General features: G+C 51.3%; 6 protein-coding genes across 6 annotated transcripts; 3 read left to right on the top strand and 3 right to left on the bottom strand.

Moving 5' to 3' along the window:
- Window positions 1–623: 623 nt before the first annotated feature.
- Window positions 624–3,069, bottom strand: CTAM01_13724 (uncharacterized protein; the record flags this gene model as incomplete). Its single annotated transcript, XM_060529726.1, has 6 exons — window positions 624–1,542; window positions 1,602–2,570; window positions 2,667–2,740; window positions 2,807–2,856; window positions 2,940–2,954; window positions 3,027–3,069. 6 exons carry the CDS (start codon window positions 3,067–3,069, stop codon window positions 624–626), a joined length of 2,070 nt encoding a protein of 689 aa, XP_060375737.1.
- A 2,038-nt stretch (window positions 3,070–5,107) lies between these two features.
- On the top strand, window positions 5,108–6,194 carry CTAM01_13723 (uncharacterized protein; the record flags this gene model as incomplete). Its single annotated transcript, XM_060529725.1, has 3 exons — window positions 5,108–5,702; window positions 5,783–5,989; window positions 6,055–6,194. 3 exons carry the CDS (start codon window positions 5,108–5,110, stop codon window positions 6,192–6,194), a joined length of 942 nt encoding a protein of 313 aa, XP_060375736.1.
- A 72-nt stretch (window positions 6,195–6,266) lies between these two features.
- Window positions 6,267–7,823, bottom strand: CTAM01_13722 (3-carboxy-cis,cis-muconate cycloisomerase; the record flags this gene model as incomplete). Its single annotated transcript, XM_060529724.1, has 3 exons — window positions 6,267–6,896; window positions 6,956–7,464; window positions 7,526–7,823. The coding sequence occupies 3 exons, from the start codon at window positions 7,821–7,823 to the stop codon at window positions 6,267–6,269; spliced, it is 1,437 nt and encodes a 478-aa protein (XP_060375735.1).
- A 586-nt stretch (window positions 7,824–8,409) lies between these two features.
- On the top strand, window positions 8,410–10,231 carry CTAM01_13721 (uncharacterized protein; the record flags this gene model as incomplete). The annotated part of the gene is made up of 7 exons (XM_060529723.1): window positions 8,410–8,580; window positions 8,647–8,679; window positions 8,744–8,864; window positions 8,918–9,069; window positions 9,130–9,305; window positions 9,356–9,640; window positions 9,718–10,231. 7 exons carry the CDS (start codon window positions 8,410–8,412, stop codon window positions 10,229–10,231), a joined length of 1,452 nt encoding a protein of 483 aa, XP_060375734.1.
- A 1,686-nt stretch (window positions 10,232–11,917) lies between these two features.
- On the top strand, window positions 11,918–13,296 carry CTAM01_13720 (pectate lyase; the record flags this gene model as incomplete). The annotated part of the gene is made up of 4 exons (XM_060529722.1): window positions 11,918–12,057; window positions 12,117–12,438; window positions 12,511–12,534; window positions 12,592–13,296. The coding sequence occupies 4 exons, from the start codon at window positions 11,918–11,920 to the stop codon at window positions 13,294–13,296; spliced, it is 1,191 nt and encodes a 396-aa protein (XP_060375733.1).
- A 461-nt stretch (window positions 13,297–13,757) lies between these two features.
- Window positions 13,758–15,964, bottom strand: CTAM01_13719 (uncharacterized protein; the record flags this gene model as incomplete). Its single annotated transcript, XM_060529721.1, has 2 exons — window positions 13,758–15,729; window positions 15,795–15,964. The coding sequence occupies 2 exons, from the start codon at window positions 15,962–15,964 to the stop codon at window positions 13,758–13,760; spliced, it is 2,142 nt and encodes a 713-aa protein (XP_060375732.1).

Below are 15,964 nucleotides of genomic sequence, written 5' to 3'. Positions count from 1 at the left end.
CGATCCCAATACGAAGTTCGCGAACATCAGGGATATCCATCGGGCTCAAATCGAAGCGGGTGAAAAGGAGGTTATCACGGCTGAATCCAGCGACTCTGAATGCCCTAGTGAGGCTGGCAGCTGTATTGTAGTGGGTGTGGTTGAGGATCAATAGTTAATAGTAATGAGGAGGTTGGGTTGTGATCCCATCGTTTTTGTGGTGCCAGAAACAGGGGGGTGCCAGGAAGTGGGTATGTTGACTTACCCTGGTGTGTGAGCACCGCGGGTTCACGATACAGGTGCCAGATCTTTGGGACGGACGCATACAATCTTCCCGCACGGACTTAGAGAAAAAGAGAGGCCGGAGAGAAAATGCTGGTGTGTAGTACCGAGTGTGTATTTCATGTCATGTTCGTGGGGAAGAGGACGAACATCGCGTCGGAGTTTTCGTATATCCCGACTGTGACTCATCAACCTTAGAGCCCTCAGTGCGTTCACAAAGCTGACTTGATGTTTTCTTCTTCAACATATTTCGCGTTCAGTAATGTGACTGAAGTTTGGGGCACACCGACGGAAGCCATCCATGCCGCGATAGCTCATGCCGCTTTGTCCACACCCAGCCAGCCAAAGTGGACAGCAAAATCTCATAAGCCCATGCTTGGTTCGAATTGAAGATCCAATGGCATCGCATCCAAGGTATTTGCGAGCTCTAGCGCCGATGCCATGGGCCAGTCCCAGACATTCCATTGCAGCTGGTCAAGTACCGGCTGTTGGGGTTCTCCAGCTGAAAAGGTCTTTGTCCGGAGCATGTCGAGAACATCGGCACATTGGTTGATGTGCCCATTGGAGTCGTCAGCTCTTAAATGACGTAAAGTTGTAGCGCATGTCTTTACCAAGTCCTCTGCCTCCTCATCTCCAGCAAGTGGGTGGCCTTTCCACCTCGCAAATAATATTGTAAGACCCGCCTGCCACAACATGTGCAACCCGTTTGGATAGAGATGGGCGACGATGATGGGATCTATCCTCGCGGCATCCATCTCCAGGACCGAGTCCGACATGATCGTAGCAGTCAGTCTTATCAGCTCAGCCGAAGCACGACCGCACGCTTGCAGAGAAACTTGAAACTGAGGATCAGCTGTTGTGAAAGCAAGTGCAGGCCGATGAACATGCACCGTGGCGTTGTAAAATGCAGCGCGTAGGAAAGCCACCTCAAAGGTGTCGATCGAAATCGCCGGTGATAAGTCTGCGCTATCATCCTCCAAGTCTACAACCTTATCCGTCGGCAACATCCGCTCCCATAATGTAAGTTCAGCTTGCAGTTGTGTAATTTTGGCTATCCCGCCGCGCCGTCTAGTCGTCGAGTACAGCTTCTCTAGAGCTTCTCCCACAATGACTGCGAGTTTGAACATGCAGAGAGCCGTGTCGACTTGGGATCTTTCGCCGGGTAAGGGAAACACCACGCTCTCACGCGATACTTGGTCGTGGTCAACACGGGAGGGTAAGTCTGTGTCCACGTCCTGGTCGCGGATCAATCTTGGCATTCCGTGGTAAGCGCTGGAGAATCTGATGGTAAGAGATTAGTCAAGACACACCACAAGTAGGCCGACCTTCCAAATACCTACGTATCAAGAGAGTATTGGCACCACCACACGCGCCGCCGGAGTTCTGTCTCCAAAGGATCGAATTTGAACCTCTGGGAGTGGCGATGAAGTCCAAGGTTCTGTGCCATTCTTGTAGCCATGCCTCCTAGTTGAGACGCAGCTGAGTAGCGAGATGATACCTGGAGGTAGATCTGAGCAATCTCTAGCCCTTGGAGCGTCGGTAAAGACGGTCGCTCCTGGAGCTGATTCGTCAACGCAGCGGACATTGCATAGTATTTTTCAGAAAGGCAAAGAAAATGCCGATGTCTCTGAACGCAGGAGCCTGGATGTCCTAATGTTCCTAGAGCAAGTAGACCTAGAACCTGATACAAGAAACTGATGTCGCCGTGTTCGGGGTCACCATTCAACCGACGTAGAGCCTCAACTGTGGAGTGTTTATGTACAATCGGATACAACGGTGTCCAGCAGTCGATGGTTGCCTCGAGGATACTAGCAGCATCAAGCGGAAGTTGGGAGATCATAGCAGCGACAACCTGCGACTCTGAACCCTTGGGCGATGGGCCCCATATGTTGTGAAGATAGAGACTATAGATGCTGCTTGGGAATGTTTCGGTGTGGATTCGTAGCATTTGTAACTGCTGCTCAGCCTGGCTGATAAAATGCACGCCCGTAGACGACCCTGCAAACATAGCTGTCTGGTCGTCATTAGACACTAGTCGGCCCATGTGGCCGATCACCGGTTCCGGCACAAACCTCGACTTGGCGTTTGAGACAGCCTCTTTACCTCGCTGCCATGATGGCGAAGTCCTCAGACCAGCGTTTCCTGTGAGCGTGCTCAGATGTGAGTGCTCTGAAACTGTTTGTTGCGAGTTCCTTATGTCTTGAGGGAGCGAAAGGGAAGCCGAGTCAACATTGCTGCTATGAGCTTCAGGAGTCTTTGAAGCTGCGGAATCGTCATGTCTTTCCTCAGTTCCTTCGTTTTCGTAGTAACTAGAAGCGACGGTCAGCAAAGGAATCATTGCCCAACTCGATCTAGTCCCTCGCGGATTCTTCGGCTTCTTTGTATACTATATACTAGTAACTTACCTCTTCCTCTTTCTATTACGCTTCAACTTCGTTGACACAATGCAGGCCACGCCTCCAGTGATACAAGGCGTGCACTATCAATTATTTAGTCTCAAAAGTCTGGATGTGAGCAGGTTGCGTAGGAGAGACAGCCAACCTACCTTTTCGCCATCGCCATGACATCGAATTTTCCTCCTGAAAGCAAAAGGGCCTAAGTCAGCCTTGAGCATCGGAATCAAATGGACCAAGTTTGCCATAGAATTACGATGAATCTTTGTTTGAAGAATTACTTACCGCCGGCAGCGGTCACTATTGAGCTTATTAGCAACATGATCATCCAGTGGGGTTCTCTTGGTTCCTCTTTAGCCCGGATTAGCATACCAAACTTGTCCAGATTGCCCTCCGGAAGGATTTTCCTGTCCATTCATCCTCCCGTTTCGTTCAGCATCATTGACAGCGTTGAATTCGCATTCGCTAAGAGTGTAGTTGACTCGAAACCCGAAAAAGGCATACGCGCTCGTCGATTATGTGGTGGTGTTGTGGAGAAAGTGATGAGCCGGGGCTGCATCGCTACCGAAAGCCGGACCTATTGCACATTAGTCATATATATCCGTTAGTTGCATAGTTTGTAACGATTTTTCCAGGGCTCATCACCATAAACCATCTTATTCCCCCTTTAAACCCTCGTTGGTGCTAGTCATCTTGGTACAACACTATTCCGCTATTCCGACCAGCGGGTTGTGAAGTTTTACTCTCAAGTCCCATCCAAAACAAGGAAGCTATTGAGGCAACATGGTTCCCCGCGACGCGGGCTGGTTCTCATCTGAATGAATCCTTAAATTTGGCGGCCATTAACAACCATGCAACTAAGACACCAAGGCTCATTGAGTTGCAAGTGTTTAGTCATACAATAATCGGTTACGATGCACGACTATTCCGCTCTCAAGCTTCACGAGGAACCCTGCGCAAGTTGTGCGCTACATACTTTACACGAACAAGAATCGATATATTCACATTTGAACGGAGAGAGTCAAGCAGGCTCAAAGACGGTTGTTTATTAATCGAAACTTTCGTTAAACGCAGTCTAGGCTGTCCTAAAAAGGGGCTGTCACCTCGTGTCCCTGTTGCTGGCTTTGATGTCATGGTGTTGGGTCAACTGGTGGGACCTGAAGCTGCTTGTGATGGTGTGTGGTGTGAAGCTCAGAAAGGTAAAATCGCTCCGATCCCAAGTGGGGGATCGGAGCCAAATTGCCTTTTATGTCATCGGCCCCACCTGCCTTTCCGGCTTTCGTTGATGGCCCAAGATCGAGACGCTCTCTCAGGCACCACGCACATGTCTTTTACAAGAGCAAAATCAATCATGTCAAAAGCATTTTGTATCATTTCTTCCCGGTATTGACAGTAAAGATGTCCATCAGCTCATCTGAGGTTCGAACAGGGGCCTATGAACCAGAACAGCGTGACCAGACGCCGCCAAGAGTATCCAGCCGTTCCAAACGGCAGTCATGGTACGTTCAAATCAAACGTCAACTCCTTTTGCGTCTCAAGATGGTGCTAACGCCCTCTCAAGTTTACGATGTGTTCGGCTTCACTTGAAATGTAGGTCGAGTACCAAGTATAATCGGCAGGTCTAGAATTATAGAGTCATAAATACTGAAGGCCATCCGATTAGGTGACACACCAAGTCCGACATGCTCCCCTTGCGCAAAGGCTGCTAAATCGTGTACTTACAAAGCAACCACCCGAATAACATTTCGCCATCATCACAACCCGTCCATAGATGGTTTTCAGGAGTCACCAGAGGACAGCCGAGCTGTTCCTTTCCCAGCTCATCAAGTCTGGCTATCAACACCGTCTACCCGTGAGATTAATACCTATCACGATACTGGTTTCCCGGACCACGTACAGTCTCTTCAGGTAGCTAAAACTTGTGTAGTTGTATTCTCAGCGGACAGCATCGCTCTAGACCGAGAAGAATCGCCGCAAGAAACAAGTGCTACTGAAAGGCCCCTCAACCTGCCAAGTATTGCCAATCTGATTATCGCTACATCCGCCGAGCCACTCCAGGTGGGAGAAGCAATTCAGATACCAGAACCACCTGAGCCAGATACTTCTGAGTCACTTTACCCTTGCAATGTTGAAGAGCCTCCATGCAATCCTCTATGGCCTTTGAGAGACAAACGAGAAGTCTTGCTGATTCAGCATTTTATCAATCATCTTTCACTTTGGGTACATACTGTCAATTGACCTTTAGCAAGAGCGCAACGCTTTTGATCTGATAGACTGATCCCCGTCCAGTTTGACTATTGCGATAAAGATCGTCACTTCAGAACGGTCATCGTGCAAGCGGCTTCGACCCACTTTGTTCTTCTCAACGCCCTTTTGGCAATCTCATGCAAGCATTTGAGCCAGACACAGCCCGAGAAATGGGTTCCTGGAGAAGCCGACGACTATCAAGCAAGATGCCTACAATCATATATCCCGGCTTTGGCACACCCAGGGTCGGCACGAGGTTTTACTACTGGAGTTCTATGCGCCATTACTATGATCCTGCGACTCTACGAGGAAATGACAGGTGCGGTCTACTTGGTCGCCTTCACATGATCCTGATTGTTGACCGAGTCGAGCCAGTCCCGTCTGTCGATGACCGGCCGTATGGGCACATTTTAGACACGACCATTTTTACTCTACCGGAGTCTCCCGATGATCCAAACTATAGTCTATGTCGCGCATGTCTGCTAGTGGCTATCCGTCAGGAAATCTTCATTTCTTTTGTAGCACGTACCCCTCCACCCCGTCTTGCAGAGAGATGCGGCATCACCAGAACTCTTGAGCCCACGTCCGACTTCGATTGGGCGTGGCGCATCATCACTTTTACTGAGGATGTTTTGATGTTTGCATACGGCCCAGACGCGCGGTCCATCGGGTCTTGGGAGAATCTGCGTGCCTATCTACATCAATGGATGGAGAAGAGGCCGGCATCTTTCAATCCTCTGTGGCAAACGGGCTCTGATCGCGAGACATTTCCTGAGATCGTTTTTGCCAACGATTTTCATAGTGAGTCCCAGTGCTTCTCATTGCTCTTGTGGTTAGCATGAGTATGGGTAGTGATCACTTACCTTTCCTCGTCTACCTAGTTGCTGGCCAGCAGCATGCCATTATCTGCCAGATAATGTTGCTGACTCACGACCCCCGTATGCCTGTACTTGGTCTCGACAAGGCTATGGCTTCAAATGCTGTTGAAAAAGAGATTCGTCGCTTGATCCGCCAAATTTGTGGTATTGCACACTCGGCAGGCGAGTGGCAGCCAGCAACCATAGCCGCGGGAATGACGGTTGCTATGTGTAAGTTCGGCTCTGGCATTGATCCAGTGCAACATCTGGTTGTTGACAATCTGCTATCCACACAGGTGGTCATTTATTTCACGAGCCTGCGGAACAGGAGAAATTGCTTGATATTCTCGCAAAGTCAGAAGCGCATATGGGCTGGTCACTGCTGAGGCAAGAAGAGAAGCTGAAGGCTTTTTGGGAATGCAATGCAGAGCAATAAACGTTTCAACTTGACTCCCGAGGTCTTCACAAGGGGTCTAAATCAAATATTTTATCTGTCTCTCTAATCAGCTCAACGGCTGCCGTTGGTGATTCCAATGGTATCTGCAATCCCATTGTCCCCGTTCAAGTCCTTCCCGTCTCCATTACCATGCCCCTCCCTTTGTCCCAACAGCTCGTCCAGCATCAATTGACAGCATCCTAGGTACCTTGTAGGATCGCACAATTTCGCGAGGTCTGGCGAAGCAAGGTGAGACGTCACCTGTGATGACTCTTCCAATGCTTCCTGCAGTGACATGCTGTTCTCGTGTGCCTTGACGCACGCCTTGTAAACAATCTCGTGCGCCTCCTGGCGGCCGGTGTACTTTGCTAGGTCCATCATGACAGCCTCCGCTACGATCAGGCCCCTTGTTGACTTGAGATTAGCCATCATGGCATCTTTATTGACCTGCAGCCCCGACAGGGCAAATTCGGCTTGGTAGAGGGACCCAACGATCGAAATAAAGGCTGTAGGTATAGCAGCCCATTCTAGATGCCACGGTCCGGAGGCTCGTTCGAAGTCAGAGACCATGCCATCGAGGACAAGGCCGGCTTGTGCGCGCAGAATCTTCGATTGCGCGAGTATCACTTCGCTGGAAATGGGGTTGCGCTTTTGAGGCATGGTCGAGGAGGCACCACGGTGGGGAACGTAAGGCTCGGCAACCTGTGAAGTGTGCGTCAGTATTCTCAACCCATTTCAAGAGCTAGTAGGTATAAACTCACCTCATTCAGCTCGTTTGATGACATGATAATCAAGTCAAGGGCAATCTTGCCCAAACTACCACCCACCAGGGCAAGGTAGTTTATAATCTCAGCAACAGTATCGCGCGCCACATGCCAGGTGATGATGGGGTCTTGCAATCCAAGAATAGTCGCGAGTCGCTTGCGCACGCGAATGCCACTGTCGCTTGTGCCCAGGGAAGCAAGGGTACCAGCAGCACCGCCGAATTGAACCAGCAAGCAGCTCTCCTTGATCTGTTCCAGACGCTTCACGTGTCTGCGGAAGCCAGCCAGCCAAACTGCGCATTTGTATCCGAAAGTGATTGGGAGGGCATGTTGCAGATGCGTCCTGCCGGCCATGGGTACATCTCTGTAAGCGGCGGACATTGTCTCTAAGGTGGAGGTGACTTTGCGCAGAAGGCGCTCGACGATTTCAAGACCAGTTTTCATTTGGAGTACCGACGCTATGTCCATGATGTCTTGCGTTGTGGCACCCCAGTGAATGTAACCAGCTTGAGGTTGAAGCTTTAGCAAGTTGAAGTACCATTTGTGGAATTGTCAGCCAAGACTTACAAGTCTCTTCGGGAACCCATTTCGACATCTGTTCTACCAAAGGCAGTACCGGATATCCCACGATCTCTGTGCGGGCTGCAAGAAGCTGCCAGTCGATTTTGGAGACATTGCAATGCTCCCTCAATACGGCAGCAGTGCCACCCGGCACAATACCTTCAGCTTCTTCCGCCTCGGCCAGAGCGCACTCGGCCTTGATAAGATTGGCAACATAAGATCGTTCAGAGAAGGCTTGGCGAGCCTCCTCTGTGCCAAAAATGTTGCCAAAGAGCGTCGAATCGAAGACAGTGGCGGCAGACATGGCGAGTGGAATGCGCTTAGAAGCAGCAGTTCAGACGAGAGAGAGCAGAGAGCAAGCTTCGTCCCAAGACAAGCTTTCCAAATGCGTCGTCGCGTTCTCCTCGGTCTGTTTTATTCCTTGACTTGGATGGACATCATTCCGGCCAACGTCCGGACTTACACCGAGGACCCCGCGGTGGGGCACGGGATAATGCAGTTGCGGGGGGACCAAATCGCGGGATAAGGACGGAGTAAGGTCGTGTTGAGCGGCGTAACGGCGTAACGGCGTATCGGAATAGCACAGACCATGCGCCGGTTCGCCGGGTCTTGGCCCCTTTCCCCGTATCCTGAACTTCGGGTCTGAGTTAAACATGAGATTGGCGCTTGCGGGGAACGTGTATTTTCTGGGGTTGAGTCGAGCCAGCCCCGCAAAGCCGGGGATGGCCAGATGATAGATAGCTGTTATGTATAAATCAGACGATGTCTTGTGTGTTTTCTCATTGACACAGAGACCGAAAGAGCATAGAATCATCTCTTGTCTGCGGCCTCGTTTTTTCTCTCTCTCTCTCTAAGGTGCCTTCTGACTTCGTCTCTCGTCTCTACTGAAAATGGCAGCTACACATGATGCCGATTCCAAGAAAGGCGGCCCGCTCGAAATTGAACACGATGAAAAGTCGGTCAAGGGCGAGGCCGTTGTTTCTGGCGATTACTCCGGCGCCCATGAGAAGACTGATCCGGCTGAAATCGCCCTCGTCCGTAAGCTAGATCGCAGGATCATGGTAAGCCTCTGGGATCTTGACTGGCCCCTTTTGTGAGCATGATGCTAACGTGGTATCTTCTCGTAGCCGATTCTTTGGGCAATGTATTTCATGAATTACGTACGTCGAGACCTGCCTGAGTTATATGTTCCCACTCGAAAGTCGGCCCTAACCTCGAACTTAGCTCGATCGTAACGCTCTCCCTCAAGCTCGACTGAACACGCTGGAGGAAGACTTGGGACTGAAAGGGGTCGAATACAACACTGCCATCTCTATTCTTTTCGTTGGGTACCTTCTGATGCAGGGTCAGTTAATATTTTGGAAATTTCTCAGGTGCGCTGAGTCTGACCACGTCTAGTGCCCTCAAATATGTTCCTCACACGCACGAGCCCATCAATCTATATGTCAACTTGTATGATTGGCTGGGCTGCCATCTCTGCTGCCACAGCGGGAGTCAAAAACTACAGTGGATTGGTGGCATGCCGGTTCTTCCTTGGATTTGTGGAAGCAGTGAGTCGCACAAAGCAAGTGAAAGGTGGAGCGCAGGCTAACCTGGGTTCGCCTTTCCAGCCCTTCTATCCAGGTGCCCTGTATCTGCTATCGATCTTCTACACCAGGAAAGAGCTCGCAACGAGAATATCCATCCTCTATACTGGTCAAGTAGTCAGTACTGGCTGCTCAGGTCTGATTGCTGCTGCGACTTTTACAACCCTAGATCAGGTCAAGGGAATTGCAGGCTGGAAATGGTAAGAGCTGCATATCTTATCTGTCATGGATTATGATCTAATAAGGTTAGGCTCTTTATCATTGAAGGCTCGGTCACCGCATTGATTGCCGTCTTCGGGTTCTTCCTTCTTCCTGACGATCCCTCTGTTACCCGATGGCTTACCGAGGATGAGAGACAACTTGCTGTTGAACGCATTCGTCGGGATACAGTCGGCAGACAAGAGCGTGGCTCTACCATGGATGGTCTCAAGCAGGCTCTGAAAGACCCCAAAACCTGGTTGTTCTGCGCCTGCCAGAACTTCCATATTTCTGCGGTCAGCTTCAACGCATACTTTCCAACCCTTGTTCGTACCATGTAAGTTACCAAATAACGGACCCCTACCCAAAAAGTAACAAGTGCTTAAAGTCGGAAAAACGCTAATGTCCGATTAGGGGCTTCAAGTCGACTACGGCTCTTCTCCTAACCGCTCCCCCCTACTTTGTTTCTGGCTTTCTTGGCATCCCATTTGCCTGGTCAAGCGGGCGATTCAACGAAAGAACCTGGCACATCACAGCTGGACTATCTCTTGCTGTGGTCGGATTCGCCATGACGATTGGGACCACCAATAATGCTGTCAGATATGCAGCAACTTTCTTGTATGCAACTGGTGCTTACTCCGTAGGATCTCCTATCTTGGGGTGGGTAAGCGATACCTTGTCACAGACGCCAGAGAAGAAAGCCGTCGCATACTCCTTGGTCAACGTCACGGCCAACTTGGCTTATATCTACTGTGCCTACCTTTGGCCCACCTCTGATGGACCCAGGTACATGATCGGCTTCTCATGCATGATTGGTTTTGCCGTTGCAAGCATCATATGTGCGTGGGCGATGAGGTTCTGGTTGATGAGTATCAACAAGAAGCTCAGGGAGAGTGAGGATGAGAATGTGAAGCTCTATGCTTACTAACGTCCATCGTCGGTATGGGAACAGGTATCCTGTAGGCCTTTCACCCTACCATTCTAAGGGCCTTTAGGTAGTACTCTCGGGGTGGACTGCGTGTATATCTCATCAACGTCGGCTTAGATGACCAGTCATAAAGTTGAACACAACTCTCAATTCGGCAGTTTCCAGTGGTCTCTCCCTCTTTTCATTGATGCCGCAGTATCGTTGCGTCTTCCATGTGCAGCCAAGCAACGCTGAGTTGGATCCAAGCATCACAGAGCCCAGAAGCCCTTGTTGTAAACGAGGATTTTCTGAATGACGTAGGAGGGTAAGAGCTGCCATCTCTGAGGGTCGAGGCCTTCGCCGTGTCACTACGAGCCGAGTGCCCCTTTGAGAAGGCAAGATGAGACTAGATCAACCACTACTTGCATGATGTGTCTTCATCATCCAATGACGCTTTCACATTGGTTGAATCTGCCTGTCATGTACTCGTGATAGACTATCCCTCGGAGAAAGCGATGGCAACATCGCGCGAAGCCGCGCCTGAGCGAAGCTTGCTTCAAGTCAACGGTTACGTTCGACGGAGTAGCGGGTTTTATTTAGTACTAGACCGAGTCACCCTTGACTGTGTGAATACGGATAATTATCCTTGTTTTCCGCAGTGAATGATCCCACATTTCATCAAGTGAATGATGCAGGCAACTCACACCAGTTTTTCGCAAACGATGATTTCATGACACGACCTTACATCGCGGGATGCTGTGCTGAAGGGAATCCGAGAGCGAGCCAATGCGGTCCACCAGATCTCTAGTTTACGAGATCCTCGTACGAAAATCCGATAAGTCGGCGGAAAGGTCCACCAACCTTTAAGGTCTATTCGCAAAACGTGGCTTGTGGCGATATGTTTGCCCAACACGGTATGGAACGGGAGGAAGAGTCCGAGTTTTAGACTTGTTCGGCCATCCACTTGCATCGCCGACTTTCACTAACCTCCTAGTCGTGGCCCTTTCATCTGCCTAAACCCTTGTCACTACCGAGATTTGGTTGAGAAGCAGAGGGGAGGACCCCTGTCATTGTAGCATCTTGATGACATTGACAGCCCTGTCCCACTCGACAATACCCCTTCCAGCATGCCCCCCAGCTATTAGCTCCCGTAACAGGAAATGTCTGCCGGGCCCGAATGACCTCGGACTTGCCAAATGGTGACTTTGTCGGCGCGGAGCAGCAGCCACCTCCGCGTCGGAATGGTCAGGACGAGGATTTTCCCATCACACAGAGAATCCTAAGATTTAGGGGCTGCCGCATCGGCCAGAATGACAGCGGCGATCGTGTACGTATGGAGACGGTTCACGTGTTCTATTCCCATTGCTGTTAGGTGGAAATGGATCTATGGAAACTTCGCCGCCTCTAAGGTGCCGGCCCAGCCCTATAGCGCCGCTTGGCACAAACCGTTGCAGCCGCGCGAGAGACGTGCAATATGGGGATGTTTTAGGATGAGAAAGAGTCGAGGCCTCCTCGTGTCGCCCCGCGGTTACTGCGTCTTGGCGTGGCAGTAGGATCATACAGCTAGGAGTTTAGACTTGTTTTTAACCTTGTACGATCCCCGATACCATAGCCTTGGTTCGAACCAAGCTCCTCCTCGGTCTTCATATTCTTTCTCACTATAGTTCTTACTTCAACTACACTCGCTTTCTCTCCTAGCCTTGCACGATGAAGGCCTGTCTTCTCTCTCTCGTCGCCGCTCTTGCGAGCACGGCCACTGCACAGGTGCAGGGCAAAGCGTTTGGCTTCGCAGCTGGCACCACTGGTGGTGGCTCAGCTACTCCCCAGATTCCTTCTAGCATTGCTCAGTGAGTTGGTCTTCATCATCGACAAAGAATCACAGGGTCCAGAGACTAAAACTCGGCAGACTTAAGGAGTGGCTTACCGACAGCACGGCCCGGACCATCATGATCGATCGCACTTGGGACTTTCGCAACACTGAGGGCACGACCAGCGGCAAGTGTTGCAGTGATAATCGCACGACCAAGTGTCCCGGTGGCACTTCCAAGGGCCAGGCCTGGATCCAGGACACCTGCGATGCTGCTAGCGGTACCTGGGTTGACTGCACTTACGACAACGCTGCGAAAACCCCCATTGATATCAACAGCAACAAAAGTCTTGTTGGCGTTGGCACCAAGGGTGTCATCATTGGCAAGGGATTCCGTGTTCGTGGTGGAAAGAGCAATGTCGTGGGTCTTCCCTGTTGTGCTACCAGCACTACCTACTTTTGAGAGTCAAGATATTGATCGAGGTCCCTTCAGATCATCCAAAACGTCCACATCACAGTACGTTTCTAAGCTTCCGCCGCAAAGTTGATTTCCGGTGTAGCTGACTGTATGTAGAATCTCAACCCTCAATACGTCTGGGGAGGCGATGCCATCACTCTTGACGGTGCCGACAAGGTCTGGATCGATCACGTCAAGATCTCCCTGATCGGCCGCCAGTTCATCGTCTCTGGTTGGGGAGCCGCCGGCAAGGTAACTATCTCCAACACCGAGTTTGACGGCAACACGGAGTGGTCCGCCGGCTGCAACGGGAAGCACTATTGGACCGCCCTCCTCATCGGCGCCAAGGACTACTACACCTTTTCTGGTAACTGGCTGCATGACGTCTCTGGCCGCTCCCCTCATATGGGAACGACAAACACCGCTGGCAGCGAGAACCTGTTCCACGGCGTCAACAACTACTTCCAAAACGTCGGCGGCCATGCCTTTGACATTGACGGTAACACTTGGGTCCTTCTTGAGGGCAACTACTTCGATGCCGTCACCACGCCCATCACTCCCGCCAGCTTGACCAACGGAGGCAACATCTACATCGTGAACACCGTCGACGAAGCCTCTCGCTGCACCTCTTACTTGGGTTACATCTGCGAGTGGAACCGCGCTCGTGACTCTGGTGTTGTCAGCAGTCTTACCAGCACGACTGCCCTCACTAAGCTGGGTGGCTTCAAGTCTTCGCTCATCGGCCACATTGGCGTTGCCGACGTTCCCGCCAAGGTTAAGGCCAATGCTGGTGTTGGCAAGACCACGAGCACCAATGCCTAGGCGCTTGCACGAGCATAGCTTCCCCTCGAGAGTGGCGAGAGATTGCTCACATGAGCTCTACCAAGTATAGTCCGTTGTTTTGCGGCCATATCTTGCGGCCATTTCCTGTATCTATTCTTCCCGTACATATGTATTCCGGCCTTGAACATACCTTCACTTCTTGCCACCCCCTTGTAAGCTCACATGGTTTAGACGTTATTTATTTGTGAAATGTGATGGTTTCAAGTGAGCCTTGACAATCAATACAACTATGGACTCGGGTATCTAATGATGTTCTGTCGTTACCATCTTACACTCCCATGTACCACCCCTTACTCGTTTCTCTATTCTTCAAAGCAACAGCAACGCCAAACACCACAAACTTCTACGCAAACAGGAGAAAAGTTCGGAGCAGCACCCATCAAACTTTTGTGTGTCCCTATATTTCCACTCACTAATCATTCACCCTCTATCTGAGATTCTCAAGAGTCTCGCAATTCCCATTCTTGGTGTATTGTTGGGTATTGAACTGCCTTGGCTTGCCCCGATAGCCACGCATGGCAAGCCTCGTAGTGTGAGAAGTGAGGGTTCTGCTTATACGACGTCACCATTCGGTCGGCTACATCAAGCACACTTCGACCTTCCACGTCCCGGGCTTGTACATTTGCGTTGTGTTGTTGAAGTGTACGCATGGCAAGCTTTTTGCCTCTGCGGACTGCGACATGCAGCGCGGTCTCGCCATTCTTATTACGGGCATTGACGTCGGCACCCGCATCGATGAGAGCCTCCAAGATGTTGACGGGCTTCTTGTAGTCGTCGTCTTCGGGTAGCTGGGCCACAAAAGCCATCAGTACGGTGTTGCCGTATTTGTCATAGTGGTTTGCGTCAACGCCGAGGTCAATGAGGTCTCTCACAACCTTTTCCCTGGCAGTGAGCCTCTCCTTTGAGGAGTCTGTGAGTGTTTTGCTAGGTTTGTTGTGTTTGCGCTTACGGCTGCTACCGCCGGAATGCTCTGCGGTAGCTGCCTGCGCAAGATGCTGGGGGAACCTGGCGAATAATGACTCCTGACTGAGAATAGCATCGGCAAGGCAGTGCAGACCGTTGCGTCCTTGTGTATCTTGTACTCGGGTGTTGGTGTGTGCTTCGTTGACGAGCTTCAGAAGTTGTGCTTGTTCCTCGATAGGAGACGGACCCCTGCGCAACGTATGTGAATCCCAGGTCGAGGACATCTCTTGCCCGACAGCAGCATTATAGGCTCTCCGGATTGGCAGTGCGATAGGGGCAGATTCAGGAATGTTGCCAAATGCGTCGCGGCAGCAATATGCCATGGGGTTAAACTGGTTAAGAAGGGCGTTTTTAATCTCCTGGCTCAGAACGCTCGGCTTTTTTGAGTGGATAATGTGACAAAAGTTGCGCCCGTATACATCGCGAGCATACAAGTCAAAATCGGATCGCTTCAGACGAGTAATGAGCTGGAAGAGAGAATCGGCGTGTTGGGTAAACCAGCTGTCGTTGAGCAGATGTAGGAATGTCTGACCGGCGCTATTCGTGACCGAGGGGTTGGGGGACGACTCGATTGCCTTGAATAAGAGGGCGTGGTGAGCGTTCCCGGCTGCAAGAAGATGCAAGATACTGTGGCCGAAGGGGTCGCGAGTGTTCCAATCCTGATCCGGAGGCTCTCCACAATGCAGGATGTGTTGGGCAAAAGGAGTTGGACCGGAGCCGGTGACCCAAGAGTCATTCGGGAGTTCGTCTCGTACGTGGCAGAAGCAAGATCGCGAGTCATGCTCCGCGAGCCCTTCAGAGCAAAAGCCTTGTTTGAGGAGGTGGTACGGTAGGTTGAGATAGTCGCCGGGCAGGGGTGCAGCTTGTGATTCCGAGTTTCTCTGTGGCGCGTTGTACTCGAATATCCAGGATGCTGGGTTAGAGTTGGCAGTGCCAGGTCGGTCGTCGTCCGATGGTGATTGGTTCATCATCGTGTTGCTCGGCATCGTGTAGCGCTTCAATAGCCTGCTGACTTGGTGACGGAATCCAGTTGAATACTGTGAAAGCACATCCTGCAGGGTTTGTGTCGTTGTCTGCCGGTGGATTCCGGCTTCGGGCGGCGGCACGGACGCAATATCGGTGGTCACTAATGTCGGAAGTGGCCCCGGGGCCGGCGGGCCCCAGCCAGCAGAAGATGAGCGCGAGTGGTGAAAGGGTTGAAAGTCGTTGACGGTTGGGCTGTCGCCGCCTTCGTATTTGAAATCAGGGAGTACACTCAGATGCGATCGGGCGCCGGAAGAAATTGAGCGAGAGTAGTTTGGCGAAAACGCGTTCTCGGGCGTGTTCTGGCGGGTTGGGGAGTTATCAAGGGCGCTTATGCGCCGGTCCATGTCTGTCCGGGTTCGTGGGTGAAGCCATCGCGGCTCTTTGTCAAGAATTGAATTCAGTTTTTTGTTGGCTGAATCCTTTCTAGTAAGCAAGGGCTGGCGTCAGCAACCGCATTTGCGCCGGCGCAAACCAATCTCTCGGCTTACCCTGGACAGTCTCGTTTTCCCGGAGTGACTCTATGAACGACTTCGACAATTTTGGTGAGAGGCAAGGTCGTGTAGACATAGAGCCTAGCTAATCTGCGCTCGGCCGAGTCATTCCAAAGCGAAGGGCGACCAGTCTGGGTCGCGTGCGAACTTGAAGGTGAAGCTGACAT

The sequence above is a fragment of the Colletotrichum tamarilloi genome (assembly GCF_030869305.1).
Source record: "Colletotrichum tamarilloi strain Tom-12 chromosome Unknown Scaffold_102.1, whole genome shotgun sequence".
Classification (NCBI taxonomy): domain Eukaryota; kingdom Fungi; phylum Ascomycota; class Sordariomycetes; order Glomerellales; family Glomerellaceae; genus Colletotrichum; species Colletotrichum tamarilloi.
Note: the sequence above shows the minus strand (reverse complement) of the source record. Positions and strands in the feature narration are given on the sequence as shown.